A 17,137-nucleotide genomic window follows, 5' to 3' on the forward strand; every position below is an offset into this window, starting at 1 on the left:
GAAAGAGAGAAAGAGAGAATTAGAGAGAGCATATTTAAATTCACACAGGACACCGGATAAGACAAGAGAAATGCTCCAGATGTAACAGTCTGACCCTAGCCCCCCGACACATAAACTACTGCAGCATAAATACTGGAGGCTGAGACAGGAGGGATCAGAAGACACTGTGGCCCCATCCGATGATACCCCCGGACAGGGCCAAACAGGCAGGATATAACCCCACCCACTTTGCCAAAGCACAGCCCCCACACCACTAGAGGGATGTCTCCAACCACCAACTTACCGTCCTAAGACAAGGCCGAGTATAGCCCACAACGATCTCCGCCATGGCACAACCCAAGGGGGGGCGCCAACCCAGACAGGAAGACCATGTCAGTGACTCAACCCACTCAAGTGACGCACCCCTCCCATGGACGGCATGGAAGAACACCAGTAAGCCAGTGACTCAGCCCCTGTAAAAGGGTTAGAAGCAGAGAATCCCAGTGGAAAGAGGGGAACCGGCAAGGCAGAGACAGCAAGGGCGGTTCGTTGCTCCAGCCTTTCCGTTCACCTTCACACTCCTGGGCCAGACTATACTTAATCATAGGACCTACTGAAGAGATAAGTCTTCAGTAAAGACTTAAAGGTTGAGACTGAGTCTGCGTCTCTCACATTGGTAGGCAGACCATTCCATAAAAATGGAGCTCTATAGGAGAAAGCCCTACCTCCAGCCATTTGCTTCGAAATTCTAGGGACAATTAGGAGGCCTGCGTCTTGTGACCGTAGCGTACGTGTAGGTATGTACGGCAGGACCAAATCGCAAAGATAGGTAGGAGCAAGCCCATGTAATGCTTTGTAGGTTAGCAGTAAAACCTTGAAATCGGCCCTTGCCTTAACAGGAAGCCAGTGTAGGGAGGCTAGCACTGGAGTAATATGATCAAATTTTTTGGTTCTAGTCAGGATTCTAGCAGCCGTATTTAGCACTAACTGAAGTTTATTTAGTGCTTTATCCGGGTAGCCGGAAAGTAGAGCATTGCAGTAGTCCAGCCTAGAAGTAACAAAAGCATGGATTAATTTTTCTGCGTCATTCCACAAACATGGTGTATTATTCTGTGGTGGAGAAAGCCCCAGAGGTAGACTGGGTGCCAGTCTGTTTGTGCCATCATGCCACTCCTTGTCATGGCAAACAGCTGACATGATAGCACAAACATACTGTATCTGGGACCAGGCTACCGCAGAGGCACAATTATGTGTGGCCTGCATACTTTTGGTATGACAATATAAGTTTGCCGTTTGTAGTCTATTGTAGGCCTACTACATATACCGGTAGATACAGTACATACTGAATGACGGCACAAACAGTAATTCTGTTACCAAACTTTGCATCTGCACTGTTCTTCAAGAAAAGGTGTTTTTGTAAAGTTTTCAGTGGAAATTGTTAAAAGTAGTCCTTGTGCATAGAGCTGTATGGTTTGCTTAACTTTGCAATCATTTGTTTGTCATACATTTTAAAATGTCACTCTATTACAGTGGAATTGCCCATATGCTACCAGTGCCAATTCGGTCTCCTTGTTGCTAAAACGTATTGTGCTTGCAATTCTTTTCAGAACCATGAGGATCCTCTTCAGAAACCTACGCCTCAGTAGATGGTCCATTGTCATTGGGACTGCGTTGGTGTCATTGATTGGTGTTATCTTTATGACGATTGACGTCAATGTCTCACTACCATATAGGGGAGAGCTCAGAGTGGGGCGTAAGGACCACACAGATTGGCATTGGAACACCTTTGCCTCCACCACACCACCGCTGGCACAGCCCACTGTGGATGTTTTCAAGTGCTCCCTCAATGACAGCATGCAGAATATTCCGTCCTCTGTCCCACCTCCCCACCGTAACTTCCTCATGTACAAACACTGCAGGACATTCCCCCGCCTGCTGTCTCCAACACCCTGTGAGAATGACCTTTTTCTCCTGCTGGCCATAAAGTCCACAGCCATCCAGGTGGATCGCAGGATTGCGCTCCGGAGCACTTGGGGGAAGAGGGGATATGTTCAGGGTAAAAGGGTGAAACTGTTGTTCTTAGTAGGTAAATCGTTAGACAGAATACAGGGATTCCTGCTGCAGCAGCTACTGGAGTGGGAGAGCAGGCAGTTTGGGGACATCCTGCAGTGGGATTTTGAGGACAGTTTTTTCAACCTGACCCTGAAGGAGGTCCACTTCCTGAACTGGTTCACCTTGGAGTGCCAGTGGGCCCACTATGTGTTCAAAGGGGACGATGACGTTTTTGTTCACACCAGCAATCTGGTTGAATATGTTAAAGGCCACAAGCCCTCTGAGCAACTGTTCGCTGGTGACATAATTTCAAGAGCCTATCCAATCCGGCTCAACCAATGGAAGTACTTCATACCAGAGGAGATGTACCCCAACAAGCCATATCCTCCATACGCTGGTGGTGGGGGCTACCTGATGTCACGTCAGACTGTGCTGAGCCTGGGAGTGGCAGTGTCCAGCACTGACCTCTTCCCCATTGATGATGTCTTTGTGGGCATGTGCCTGCAGAAGATTAATGTCACGCTGACACACCACTCTGGCTTCAGGACCTTTGGGTTCCATCAGGTGGTGTCACACTTCAACCCCTGCATTTACAGGGAGATTATGCTGGTGCACAAACTGAATCCCACTGAGATGTGGACCATGTGGTCTCTACTGCAGGACACAAAGCTGAAGTGCTTTAGATTAAGGATATGAGGCATCAGGTGTTGTGTGTATCTTTCTGTACTTGTCTGTCTCTCTACTGTAAAATAGGCATTCCTTTCATAGAGAAATTATCCTTATAAATGGTCAAAAATAGCTTCCTTTCCTTCCTCCATATTAATATTTGAAGTATTCTGACATATTGGCTTTACTGTGTATTCAGTTCAGCAAAGATGGTGTACGATCCCTACGGAGATTTGACACTTATGACAAGGACGTTTCTAGAATGTTTCTTGGGTTCTAGAAAGGTCGAACAGAAGCTTTAAAAACAGGTCTAGTGGTTTACAGAGGTACTGATGGTTAACAAACTTAACAGGTCTCGTGTGCTGTGGGGGGAGGGGGAGCTGTGGTGTAGAATTATTAGACACAATAAATTGTTTGAGGGAGCAGTGATTAAAACTTGTCTTCTATAGCTGAAATCTGTGGATTGTAAATGTATATTTAAATGTGACGTCATAATGCTTTCTGAAACATGTGGTCATTTCCAGGGTTTTGTCAGTTTCTATTCAGATGAACTTTATTGCATAGCAGAGCCAGTACTTTCTTATGAGGAAGTAGTTTGTGTAAAGAAAATATAAGAGAACAAAATTTAAATAAATACTGTATTATGAAATGTGTTTGAAGGGTAATTTCATGTGAGCTCCTGCAAATGTTTTGAGACACAAACTTTTAAAATGTGTCCATAAATTTCATTTATTTTTGTACAGATATTCAACGTTTAAAAAGTTAGGTACAAAAATGCATGAGCATTATACCATCTCTTTACAATATTGTATCCTCTTAAATTATAATTGAATTATGCAATGTTCTTGTAAAGGCCATTTAAAAAAGATCCAAGGATTTTAAGAGAGGAGATAAAGTGTATGCAGTCCTTTAGGTTTGTTTAGCGGTTTCAACCTGGACCACGATCCCACTATCCCATTCGGCCGAGGTCAGGTGTTTTTTACTGAAAGTCAACCAGCGTTGGGTTTCACTGTTCCAACTGTTCCAGGCAGCAGGAGCCAGCCATGTCCCTCTGCATACCTTTCCACCACACAATTATCACACAGACAGATTGACAAGGCAACCTTTTTCAAAGTGTGTCCAATCGTAAAGAAGATAACTACAGCCTCTCAACTTTGTAATCTGAAGAGGCATGTAAATTTGTGCAGCTCACCACTTCCTTGTGGGTGGCACCTGTTTTTCAGCAGTCATGCAAAATGTGATAGAATCTTTGTAAAAAAATATTTATTTCACCTTTATTTAACCAGGTAGGCTAGTTGAGAACAAGTTCTCATTTACAACTGCGACCTGGCCAAGATAAAGCGTAGCAAATCGACACATACAATAACACAGAGTTACACATGGAATAAACAAAACATACAGTAAATAATACAGTAGAACAAAAGAAAACAAAAAGTCTATATACAGTGAGTGCAAATGAGATAAGTTAAGACAATAAATAGGCCATGGTGGCGAAGTAATTACAATATAGCAATTAAACACTGGAATGGTAGATGTGCAGAAGATGAATGTGCAAGTAGAGATACTGGGGTGCAAAGGAGCAAGATAAATAAATAAATACAGTATGGGGATGAGGTAGGTAGATAGATGGGCTGTTTACAGATGGGCTATGTACAGGTGCAGTGATCTGTGAGCTGCTCTGACAGCTGGTGCTTAAAGCTAGTGAGGGAGATATGAGTCTCCAGCTTCAGAGATTTTTGCAGTTTGTTCCAGTCATTGGCAGCAGAGAACTGGAAGGAAAGATGACCAAAGGAGGAATTGGCTTTTGGGGTGACCAGTGAGATATACCTGCAGGAGCACGTGCTACGGGTGGGTGCTGCTATGGTGACCAGTGAGCTGAGATAAGGCGGGGCTTTACCTAGCAGAGACTTGTAGATAACCTGTAGCCAATGGGTTTGGCGGCAAGTATGAAGCGAAGGCCAACCAAAGAGAGCGTACAGGTCGCAATGGTGGGTAGTGTATGGGGCTTTGGTGACAAAACGGATGGCACTTTGATAGACTGCATCCAGTTTGTTGAGTAGAGTGTTGGAGGCTATTTTGTAAATGACATCGCCGAAGTCAAGGATCGGCAAGATAGTCAGTTTTACGAGGGTATGTTTGGCAGCGTGAGTGAAGGATGGTTTGTTGCTAAATAGGAAGCTGATTCTATGTTTAATTTTGGATTGGAGATGCTTAATGTGAGTCTGGAAGGAGAGTTTACAGTCTAACCAGACACCTAGGTATTTGTAGTTATCCACATATTCTAAGTTGGAGCCGTCCAGAGTAGTGATGCTGGATGGGCGGGCAGGTGCAGGCAGCGATCGGTTGAAGAGCATGCATTTAGTTTTACTTGCATTTAAGAGCAGTTGGAGGCCACAGAAGGAGTGTTGTATGGCATTGAAGCCCGTCTGGAGGTTTGTTAACACAGTGTCCAAAGAAGGGCCAGAAGTATACAGAATGGTGTCGTCTGCGTAGAGGTGGATCAGAGAATCACCAGCAGCAAGAGCAACATCATTGATGTATACAGAGAAAAGAGTTGGCCCGAGAATTGAACCCTGTGGCACCCCCATAGAGACTGCCAGAGGTCCGGGCAACAGGCCCTCCGATTTGACACACTGAACTCTATCAGAGAAGTAGTTGGTAAACCAGGCGAGGCAATCATTTGAGAAACCAAGGCTGTCGAGTCTGCCGATAAGAATGTGGTGATTGACAGAGTCGAAAGCCTTGGCAAGGTCGATGAAGACGGCTGCACAGTAATGTCTCTTATCAATGGCGGTTATGATGTCGTTTAGGACCTTGAGCGTGGCTGAGGTGCACCCATGACCAGCTCGGAAACCAGATTGCATAGCGGAGAAGTTCTGTGGGATTCGAAATGGTCGGTGATCTGTTTGTTAACTTGGCTTCGAAGACCTTAGAAAGGCAGGGTAGGATAGATATAGGTCTGTAGCAGTTTGGGTCTAGAGTGTCTCCCCCCTTTGAAGAGGGGGATGACTGCGGCAGCTTTCCAATCTTTGGGGATCTCAGACGATACGAAAGAGAGGTTGAACAGGCTAGTAATAGGGGTTGCAACAATTTCGGCAGATCATTTTAGAGAGGGTCCAGATCGTCTAGCCGGGCTGATTTGTATGGGTCCAGATTTTGCAGCTCTTTCAGGACATCAGTTATCTGGATTTGGGTGAAGGAGAAATGGTGGGGGCTTTTGCGGGTTGCTGTGGAGGGTGCCGGGCAGTTGACCGGGGTAGGGGTGGCTACCCCGGTGGAAAGCATGGCCAGCCGTAGAGAAATGCTTATTGAAATTCTCAATTATTGTGGATTTATTGGTGGAAACAGTGTTTCCTAGCCTCAGAGCAGTGGGCAGCTGGGAGGAGGTGCTCTTATCCTCCATGGACTTTACAGTGTCCCAGAACTTTTTTGAGTTAGTACTACAGGATGCACATTTCTGTTTGAAAAAGCTAGCCTTAGCTTTTATAACTGCCTGTGTATATTTGTTCCTAACTTCCCTGAAAAGTTGCATATCACGGGGGCTTTCGATGCTAATGCAGAACGCCACAGGATGTTTTTGTGCTGATCAAGGGCAGACTGGTCTGGAGTGAACTAAGGACTATATCTATTCCTGGTTCTAAATTTTTTTAGTGGGGCATGCTTATTTAAGATGGTGAGGAAGGCACTTTTAAAGAATAGCCAGGCATCATCTACTGACGGGATAAGGTCAATGTCATTCCAGGATACACCGGCCAGGTCAATTAGAAAGGCCTGCTTGCAGAAGTGTTTTAGGGAGTGTTTGACAGTGATGAGGGGTGGTCGTTTGGTCGCAGACCCATTACGGATGCAGGCAATGAGGCAGTGATCGCTGAGATCTTGATTGAAAACAGCAGAGGTGTATTTAGAGGGTGAGTTAGTTAGGATGACATCTATGAGGGTGCCCGTGTTTACGGATTTGGGGTTGTACCTGGTAGGTTCATTGATAATTTGTGTGAGATTGAGGGCATCAAGCTTAGATTGTAGGATGGCCAGGGTGTTAAGCATGTCAATGTACTGAATGTAGTTGAAAAGGTGGCTGTTCTCTGTTTGTATACTGAACAAAAATCTAAACGCAACATGTTACAATTTAAACGATTTTACTGCGATACAGTTCATGTAAGGAAATAAGTAAATTTAAATCAATTCATTAGGCCCTAATCTATGGATTTCACTTGACTGGGAATACAGGTATGAATCTGTTGGTCACATATACCTTTAAAAAAAAAGGTAGGGGCAAGGATCAGAAAACCAGTCAGAATCTGGTTTGACCACCATTTGCCTCATGCAGCGCGACACATCTCCTTTGCATAGAGTTGATCAGGCTTTTGATTGTGGCCTGTGGAATGTTGTCCCACTCCTCTTCAATGGCTGTCCGAAGTTGCTGTTATTGGCGGGAACTGGAACACTCTGTTGTACACATCGAGCCAGAGCATCCCAAACACGCTCAATGGGTGACATGTCTGGTGAGTATGCAGGCCATGGAAGAACTGGGCCATTTTTCAGCTACCAGGAATTGTGTACAGATCCTTGCGACATGGGGCCGTGCATTATCATGCTCGCCCACACGACGCCATACATGTGGTCTGCGGTTGTGAGGCCGGTTGGATGAACTGCCAAATTCTCTAAAACAATGTTGGAGGTGGAATCTTTATTCTTGAACTTATTTAGGCTTGCCATAAGAAAAAGTTTGAATACTTATTGACTAAAGACATGTTGGATTTTCATTTTTTATTAATTTGTAAACATTTCTGAAAACATAATTCCACTTTGACATTATGGGGTATTGTGTGTAGATCAGTGACACAAAATCTAAATGTTATCAATTTTAAATTCAGGCTGTAACACAAGTGGAAAACAGGTATTTCCGATGTCACAATTGGTAATTACCACCATTCCACTTGGTTATGAATGCAGAATGACATTCTCCACAAACATGGTGTATTATTCTGTGGTGGAGAAAGCCCCAGAGGTAGATTGGGCACCAGTCTGTTTGTGCCATCATGCCACTCCTTGTCATGGCAAACACCTGACATGATAGCACAAACATATCTGGCACTAGGCTACCCCAGAGGCACAATTATGTGTGAACTGCTTACTTTTGGTATGACAAAATAAGTTTGCCGCTTGAAGCCTATTGTAGGCCTATTTCATATACGAGCAATTTCACAGTAAAATGGTAACACTGACTCAAATCAAATGCTATTTACCACATGCGCCGAATACAACGGGTGTAGACTTTACTGTGAAACGCTTGTTAAAGAGCCCTTCCCAACAATGCAGAGTGAAAAAAATAAGATTTAAAAAAAATTGGAACACAAGAGGAAGAAAATACACAAGTAGGAAGCTACAGAATATACAGGGAGTACCAGATCAATGTGCAGGCGTATGAGTTATTTGGGGTAGATACAGTGCCTTCAGATAGTCTTTACACTCCTTGACTTTTTACACACTTTGTTGTGTTACAGTCTGAATTTAAAATTGATTAAAATGGTCACTGGCCTACACACAGAGTGTGATTTACCCCATAATGTCAAACTGGATTTATGTTTTTCAACATTTTTACAAGGTAATTACAAATGAAAAGCTGAAATGTCTTGAGTCAATAAGTATTGACCCCTTTTGTTATGGCAAGGCTAAATAAGTTCAGGAGTAAAAATGTGCTTAAGTCATAGTTACTGTGACAGTGACATGTTTTTGACCCACCTAGCTATCTTAAGATGAATGCACTAATTGTAAGTCGCTCTGGACAAGAGAATCTGCTAAATGACTCATATTTAAAAAATGAAATAATGTTGCATGGACTCACTCTGTGTGCAATTTAGTGTTTAACATGATTTTTGAATGACTACTTCATCTCTGTACTCCGCACATACACTTATCTGTAAGGTCCCTCTGTCGAGCAGTGAATTTCAAACACAGATACAACCACAAAGACCAGGGAGGTTTTCCAATGTCTCGCAAAGAAGGGCACATATTGATAGATGGGTAAAACATTTAAAAAGTAGACATTGAATATCCCTTTGAGCATGGTGAAGTTATTAATTACACCTTGGATGGTGTATCAATACACCCCGTCACTACAAAGATACAGGCGCCCTTCCTAAGTCCGTTGCTCGAGAGGAAGTAAACCGCTCAGGGATTTCACCATGCGGTCAATGGTGACTTTAAAACAGTTACATAGTGATAGGAGAAAACTGAGGATGGATCAACAACATTGTAGTCACTCCACAATACTGACCTAATTTACAGAATGAAAAGAAGCAAGCCTGTACAGCAACAACGCACAAGGAAGTAATACTGCAAATAATGTGGCAAAGCAATGAACTTTCTGTCCTGAATACAAAGTGTTGTGTTTGGGGCAAATCCAATCCAACACATTACTGAGTACCACTCTCCATATTTTCAAGCATAGTAGTACAGTAGCTGGATCATGTTAAGAGTATGCTTGTAATTGTTTAGGACTGGTGAGTTTTTCATGAAAATAAAGAAATTGAATGGAGCTAAGCACAGGCAAAATCCTAGAGAAAGACCTGGTTCAGTATGCTTTCCACCAAACACTGGGAGAAGATTTCACCTTTAACCTAAAACACAAGACCAAATCTACACTGGAGTTGCTTACCAAGAAAACAGTGAATGTTCCTGAGTGGCCAGTTTTGCAGTTATACCTTAAATATACTTGAAAATCTATGGCAAGACCTGAAAATGATTGTCTAGCAATGATCAACAACCAATTTGACAGTGCTTGAAGAATTTTGAAAAGAATAATGGGCAAATGTTGAACAATCCAGGTGTGGAAACCTCTTAGAGACTGACAGCTGTAATCAATGCCAAAGGTGCTTCTACAAAGTATTGACTCAGGGATGTGAATACTTACAGTACCAGTCAAAGGTTTGGACACACCTACTCATTCAAGGGTTTTTCTTTATTTTTTACGAGCAACGTACATTAGACCGGTGGAAATCTGTCCTTTGGTCCGATGATTCAAAATGAGATTTTTGGTGTCTTTGTGGGATACATTGTAGGTGAACGGATGATCTCCGCATGTGTGGATCCCACCGTGATGCATGGAGGAGGTGGTGTGGGGGTGCTTTGCTGGTGACAATGTCTGTGATTTATTTAGAATTCAAGGCACACTTAACCAGCATGGCTACCATAGCATTCTGCAGTGATACTTGGGCTTAGTGGGACTATCATTTGTTTTTCAACAGGACAATGACCCAACATACCTCCAGGCTGTGTAAGAGCTATTTGACCAAGGAGAGTGATGGAGTGCTGCATCAGATGACCTAGCCTCCACAATCACCCGACCTCAACCCAATTGAGATGGTTTGGGATGAGTTGGACTGCAGAGTGAAGGAAAAGCAGCCAACAAGTGCCCAGCATATGTGGGAACTCCTTCAAGACTGTTGGAAAAGCATTCCAGGTGAAGGTGGTTGAGAGAATGCCAAGCGTGTGCAAAGCTGTCATCAAGGCAAGGGTGGTTACTTTGAAGAATCTCAAATATAACATATATTTTGATTTAACACTTTTTTGGTTACTACAAGATTCCATGTGTTATTTCATAGTTTTGATGTCTTCACTATTATTCTACAATGTAGAAAATAGTGAAAATAAAGAAAAACCCTTGAATGAGTAGGTGTGTTTAAACCTTTGACTGGTACTGTATATAGTGTGTATATATATATAGTCTTGTGAGTGAGGCAGTCAGTGCAAGATAGGGTAAATGCGGACAGTCACGGTAAACATTTAATTAACAGACTCCATTTTTGGTTTAAGATGCATATTGAACAAAAATCAATGATTGCAAAGTTACACAAACCATACTTTTAACAATTTCAACAAACTTTACAAAAACATCTACTTGAAGAACAATACAGATCCAAAGTTTGGTAACAGAATCAGTGGCGGTTCTAGACCATTTCAACTGGGGGGGGGGGGGGCAAGCTGGGGCCAGTTGTACTGTTAGAGGGGCCAGTTACATTAATAACAGATGTAAAAAAAGAATAACAAAAATGTATGTAAAAATTATTTCATACTCCACATTTAGGGGGGCCACAAGGGGGTCCAAAATTGTTTTCACAGGGGCACTGGCCCCCCCTTCTGTTACCAAACGTTTTGGTAAAATTCTCAGTGGAAATTGTTAAAAGTACATTAGTCCTTGTGCATAGAGTTGTATGGTTTGTGCTGAGCCTGGGAGTGGCAGTGTCCAGCACTGACCTCTTCCCCATTGATGATGTCTTTGTGGGCATGTGCCTGCAGAAGATTAATGTCACGCTGACACACCACTCTGGCTTCAGGACCTTTGGGTTCCATCAGGTGGTGTCACACTTCAACCCCTGCATTTACAGGGAGATTATGCTGGTGCACAAACTGAATCCCACCAAGATGTGGACCATGTGGTCTCTACTGCAGGACACAAAGCTGAAGTGCTTTAGATTAAGGATATGAGGCATCAGGTGTTGTGTGTATCTTTCTGTACTTGTCTGTCTCGCTACTGTAAAATAAGCATTCCTTTCATAGAGAAATTATCTTTATAAATGGTCAAAAGTAAGGTCCTTTCACATGAGCTCCTGCAAAAAACTTTTTTAATTCATCCATAAATTTCATTTATTTTTGTACAGATATTCAACATTCAAAAAGTTAGGTACAGAAATTCATAAGCATTATACCATCTGTTTACAATATTTTATTCTCTTAAATGATAATTTAATTAAGCAATGTTCTTGTAAAGGCCACTTAAAAAAGATCCAAGGATTTTAAACAGAAATAAAGTGTATGCAGTCCTTTAGGTTTGTTTAGCGGTTTCAACCTTGACCACGATCCCACTCGGCCGAGGTCAGGTGTTTTTTACTGAAAGTCAACCAGCGTTGGGTTTCACTGTTCCAACAGTTCCAGGCAGCAGGAGCCAGCCATGTCCCTCTGCATACCTTTCCACCACACAATTATCACACAAGGTAACCTTTTTCAAAGTCCAAAAGTATGCTCAAGCTTAAATAAATAAACTATAGCCTCTCATCTTATGCACACTGAAGAGGACAGCAACAAACCGTGGATTTGTTTTCAACACAAGTTCTTTACAATTCCCAATTAAAACCTTTTATCACAATACATATGCATTCCTGCCCCTTTTACCAGTCAATGATGTGAACATAGTGTGAGTGGGGATAATTACGTTTATTGTTTTGAAAAAACATTCTCCCATAAGAGCGCTTAGGGGCTTGAGCAAGAGACTTTCTCCACACAAACAAACAAACAAACAAACAAACATGTGGACAAACCCATACAGCAGAGTACTCCATGTGAATTTGATTTATGTGCAAAAGTTGAGATTGTGCCAAAGATGGTTCTCGAAGGCTTTAGATTAGAAGGTCTGGTCGTCGTTACAGGAGTCAGTCCAGTGGCCAAAGGCCTCACAGATGTCACAATAAGCTCTCTCCTCATCCTTACTGCCGTGGTAGGTGGTGTGGAGTGGGGAGTCCGGCATCTGCATCTGAGTGGGACATTCTTCTGTATCATGGAGGTCGAAGCAGTCACATATGTCACAGAAGAGCCTGGGTGGGACCTTCTTTTTGGAGGGGCCTTTGTTAAAACCGCTGAGAAGATGGTGGGAGACATACAGGGTCAGGGTGTGAGCATGTACATCAAACTAGACAAATGGAAAAGTACTTTACGGGGGAGGGGACAAACTAAGACTGATGAAATGTTAAGATCGAAATAATGCTTCATGCTCTGAACTAGCTTCATGAAATTAACAAAAAATTAAAAAGCATGAGGTTAGTGTGGGCTTTAACTTGTCTGACTCAGGGTTACAGTTTAAGAGCATCGGAGAAGGCTGACCCGTCATAGTTGTCAAGCTCGCTTGCATTATTCCCATTCAGGGCAGCCTCTGCCATCTTCTCCAGCTTGCCCTTAAGTTCCTCATTCTTCTTCTGCAGGTCCACGATAACCGAGTTCAGGAACTCAATCTGTACCAGACAAGACGGGATATCACGGACATTGCCACAGTTCAGTAAAAAATAAATGTGACATGTAACTTAGAATTATTGGACACATGAACAACAGGTCATCCAACTGTATCCACATCTCATTGAGTGCCAATATCACACAAGCAGTTAGTAAATTCACCCCTTCCCCCAACCCACCATGCTATAGGAACAGTGAACCACAACCTTCACCAATGTGCTTGGTCAGTTCCTATGTTGTGAAAACAAACCCCACATCCTGGCTTGAGCATGGGAAAGGGTAATGAGGGCGACACTGAACAGTACAACTCTGGATCATCCACCATGAGAAATTGTGGCATCAAGGCATGTCAATTTGCTGGAAATCATACTCTGATAAATGTCCTTTATGAATAGGATAAGAGGTCATTTTTTGAATCCCTGAAAGCTATTGTAAATAAATCCTTTGAAGTTCTTGCAGAGGTTTTAGTCGAGCAATTTTACATCCAACTAAGATGTTTGGTGCAGTATCTTTCAAGTGAAAACACTTGCATAAAAACGAGTAGTCTCTCGTTGAATGACAACAAACAATTGAAGAATGTTGACCAATCACCAACGAAGGGGCATATACGTTGGCTTGCCTCAAGTTAATAAGAGCAAAACAAACAAAAACTTCACAAAAACAGGTCATAATATACACTGGAGTGTACAAAACACCTGCTCTTTCCACGACACACACTGACCAGGTGAATCCAGGTGAAAGCTATGATCCCTTATTAATGTCATGTGTTAAATCCACTTCAAATCAGTGTAGATGGAGGGGAGGAGACAGGTTAAAGAAGGATTTATAAGCTTTGAGACAATTAAAACATGGATTATGTATGTCATTCAGAGAGTGAATGGGAAAGACAAAATATTTAAGTGCCTTTGAACAGGGTATGGTAGTAGATGCCAGGTACACCGATTTGAGTGTGTCAAGAACTGCAAAACTGCTGGGTTTCTCACGCTCAACAGTTTCCTTTGTGTATTAAGAATGGTCCACTACCCAAAGGACATCCAGCCAACTTGACAACTGTGGGAAGCATTCGAGTCAACATGGGCTAGTATCCCTGTGGAACACTTGACACCTCGAGTGCATGCCCCGACGAATTGAGGCTTGAAACTGTTTCGAATGGGAAGTATGCGGACGCCTTTAGGAGACGACCAGAAATGTAAATCAACAGGAACATTCAGGAATTATTTTTCAGAACATAGAACAGCACAGACAGAACAGGAACCGAGGGGAAATCTACAGACAAATACACATGCATGAGTGGAGCTGATGAAAAACAGTAACAAACCGCTGCCTGATTTCCGGGTAGCATGGCCAACATCAGTGACAGAGGAGGAAGGAGGTAAATGAGGAAGTGGAGATGGAGGAGACAAAACAGATCAAAATTAGGACCCACCTAATGGCAGACATTAGATTCAAGTCATCACTGACAGATGGAAAAATACTAAAACAAGCTAAGAGAAAATAGTGGGTAGGCAAGCATTACAGCTTCACTGTACAACCTCTGACAAACCCATTCAAAGCCTGTGACAGTAAGTTAAGGGATAAAGACAGATCTACATGGTGAGCAACTTCAGTGCTCATGATCATTTTTGGTTAAAGCTGTTTGAGGCATCTCAGCACACCTGTGATAAAACAGCTTCTTAAATCAATTGTCAAAGGTTCTCCAGTGAGTTGAAATAAATTCTGTACACTGCCAGTCATGGACTTTGCAGACATTGACATGAGTTTCAGCAGAGCTCTCATTGCCATTTCATGAGCAAAATTGCATTCATTTAGAGGGAATTTCCATACCACTGATAGTATGAAAGTTGCCATTGTCGTAGTATGCTAAGCAACCACAGCATGTCATATGGCAATAGCATGGAAATATATCTTAAATTAATGCACAAGTACGACTTAGGTTAGGTACTTCTTACACAATCTTGTCAAACACACAATGCAACACTGTACATATACATAAATAACCCACTGAATGACATCCCCAAGCGGTCTCTTATTCACCCATTTTTACTACATTGGTCAAATATAAAAGTCATGTATACCTGGCTTTCTGCAGTCTCCTTGTTCTCCCTTAGTTGATCCAAAGCTGCGTCACCTGAAGGGAAAACATGCATATAAAGCATTCAGTGAAGTTCAATCTGTAGACACGAGTTAAGCTTCAACTACCCAGTCATACCTGAGGAGCTGGTAACAGTATCCTGTCCTCCTGAAAGGCTCTTCTCCAGGCTCTGAACGTGCTCCTGCAGCCGCGCCTTGTCCTTCTCCAGTAACTGGACAGTAAACTTCAGTGTCTTCGCTGTGGCGCTCTCCCCACGCAGCACTGATAACTGCTCAGAGGTAAAAAAAATAAACATATGTCATATACATTAGACAGTGAATATACAGTTGAAGTTGGAAGTTTACATACACTTAGGTTGGAGTCATTAAAACTCGTTCTTCAACCACTCCACAAATGTTAACAAACTATAGTTTTGGCAAGTCGGTTAGGACATCTACTTTGTGCATGACAAGTCATTTTTCCAACAATTGTTTACAAACATATTATTTCACTTATAATTCACTGTATCACAATTCCAGTGGGTCAGAAGTTTACATACACTAAGTTGACTGTGCCTATAAACAGCTTGGAAAATTGCAGATAATGATGTCATGGCTTTAGAAGCTTCTGATAGGCTAATTGACATCATACGAGTAAATTGGAGGTGTACCTGTGGATGTATTTCAAGGCCTACCTTCAAACTCAGTGCCTCTTTGCTTGACATCATGAGAAAATATAAAGAAATCAGCCAAGACCTCAGAAAAAAAATTATAGACCTCCACAAGTCTGGTTCATCCTTGGGAGCAATTTCCAAACGCCTGAAGGTACCACGTTCGTCTGTACAAACAATAGTACGCAAGTATAAATACCATTGGACCACGCAGCCGTCATACCGCTTAGGAAGGAGATGCGTTCTGTCTCCTAGAGATGAAAGTACTATGGTGCGAAAAGTGCGAATCAATCTCAGAACAACAGCAAAGGACCTTGTGAAGATGCTGGAGGAAACCGGTACAAAAGTATCTATAGCCACAGTAAAACGAGTCCTATATCGACATAACCTGAAAGGCCGCTCAGCAAGGAAGAAGCCACTACTCCAAAACCACCATAAAAAAAGCCAGACTATGGTTTGCAACTGCACATGGGGAAAAATTGTACTTTTTGGAGAAATGTCCTCTGGTCTGATGAAACAAAAATATAACTGTTTGGCCATAATGACCCTCATTATGCTTGGAGGAAAAAGGGGGAGACTTGCAAATCGAAGAACACCATCTCAACTGTAAAGCACAGGGCTGGCAGCATCATGTTGTGGAGGTGCTTTGCTGCAGGAGGGACTGGTGCACTTCACAAAATAGATGGCATCGTGAGATAAGATAATTATGTGGATATATTGAAGCAAGACATCTCAAGACATCAGTCAGGAAGTTAAAGCTTGGTCGCAAATGGACAATGACCCCAAGCATACTTCCAAAGTTGTGGCAAACTGGCTTAAGTACAACAAAGTCAAGGTATTGGAGTGGCCATCACAAAGCCCTGCCCTCTTCCTATAGAATTTTTTGGGGCAGAACTGAAAAAGCGTGTGCGAGCAAGGAGGCCTACAAACCTGACTCAGTTACACCAGCTCTGTCAGGAGGAATGGGCCAAAATTCACCCAACTTATTGTGGGAAGCTTGTGGAAGGCTACCCGTAACATTCAACCCAAGTTAAACAATGTATAGGCAATGCTACCAAATACTAAGTGAGTGTATGTAAACTTTTGACCCACTGGGAATGTGATGAAAGAAATAAAAGCTGAAATAAATCATTCTATTATTCTGACATTTCACATTCTTAAAATAAAGTGGTGATCCTAACTGACCTAAAACAGGGAATTTTTACTAGGATTAAATGTCAGGAATTGGGAAAAACTGAGTTTAAATGTATTTGGCTAAGGTGTATGTAAACTTCTGACTTCAACTGTATATACACACTGAAGAAAAATATAAACGCAAAAACGTAAAAAAATATTTTGTTTTGGCCCAAACCTATTCTCTAAAACGATGTTGGAAGAAGATTATGGCAGAGAAATGAACATTCAATTCTCTGGCAACAGCTCCGGTGGACATTCCTGTAGTCAGCAAGCCAATTGATCGCTCCCTCAAAACTTGAGACATCTGTGGCATTGTGTGACAAAACGGCACATCAAAAGTGCACCCCAGCACAAGGTGCACCTGTGTAATGATCATGCCGTTTAATCAGCTTCTTGATATGCCACACCTATCAGGTGGATGGATGGATTATCTTGGCAAAAGAGAAATGCTCACTAACAGGGATGTAAACAAATTAGTGCACAGAATTTGAGAGAACTAAGCTTTGCGTGTGTATGGAACA

At 42.4% G+C, this 17,137-nt stretch overlaps 3 protein-coding genes across 9 annotated transcripts in view; 2 read left to right on the forward strand and 1 right to left on the reverse strand.

Annotated features, from left to right (window-relative positions):
- The window catches only part of LOC106580366 (leucine-rich repeat-containing protein 43), a 27,597-nt gene extending 25,779 nt beyond the window's left edge, over positions 1-1,818 (forward strand). Inside the window, exon 13 of the mRNA XM_014161327.3 lies at positions 1,587-1,818. The gene's annotated coding sequence lies outside the window, so the exon portion shown is untranslated. The remainder of the gene's footprint in view (positions 1-1,586) is intronic.
- On the forward strand, positions 1,678-2,727 carry LOC106580367 (N-acetyllactosaminide beta-1,3-N-acetylglucosaminyltransferase 4). The gene has a single exon (XM_045703134.2). It carries the CDS (start codon positions 1,678-1,680, stop codon positions 2,725-2,727), a length of 1,050 nt encoding a protein of 349 aa, XP_045559090.2.
- Positions 2,728-11,304: 8,577 nt separating this feature from the next.
- Positions 11,305-17,137, reverse strand: part of clip1a (CAP-GLY domain containing linker protein 1a) — a 57,491-nt gene continuing 51,658 nt past the window's right edge. For all 7 annotated transcript variants that reach the window (XM_014161318.3, XM_045703126.2, XM_014161320.3 and 4 more), the window contains 4 exons: positions 14,909-15,059; positions 14,775-14,827; positions 12,574-12,701; positions 11,305-12,329 (listed from right to left, as the gene is read on the reverse strand). In XM_014161318.3, the coding sequence (XP_014016793.3) occupies positions 12,098-12,329; positions 12,574-12,701; positions 14,775-14,827; positions 14,909-15,059 (564 nt within the window). In that variant the 3' untranslated portion in view covers positions 11,305-12,097. The remainder of the gene's footprint in view (positions 12,330-12,573; positions 12,702-14,774; positions 14,828-14,908; positions 15,060-17,137) is intronic.

This window comes from Salmo salar, chromosome 20, assembly GCF_965601325.2.
Source record: "Salmo salar chromosome 20, fSalSal1, whole genome shotgun sequence".
NCBI classification, from domain to species: Eukaryota; Metazoa; Chordata; class Actinopteri; order Salmoniformes; family Salmonidae; genus Salmo; species Salmo salar.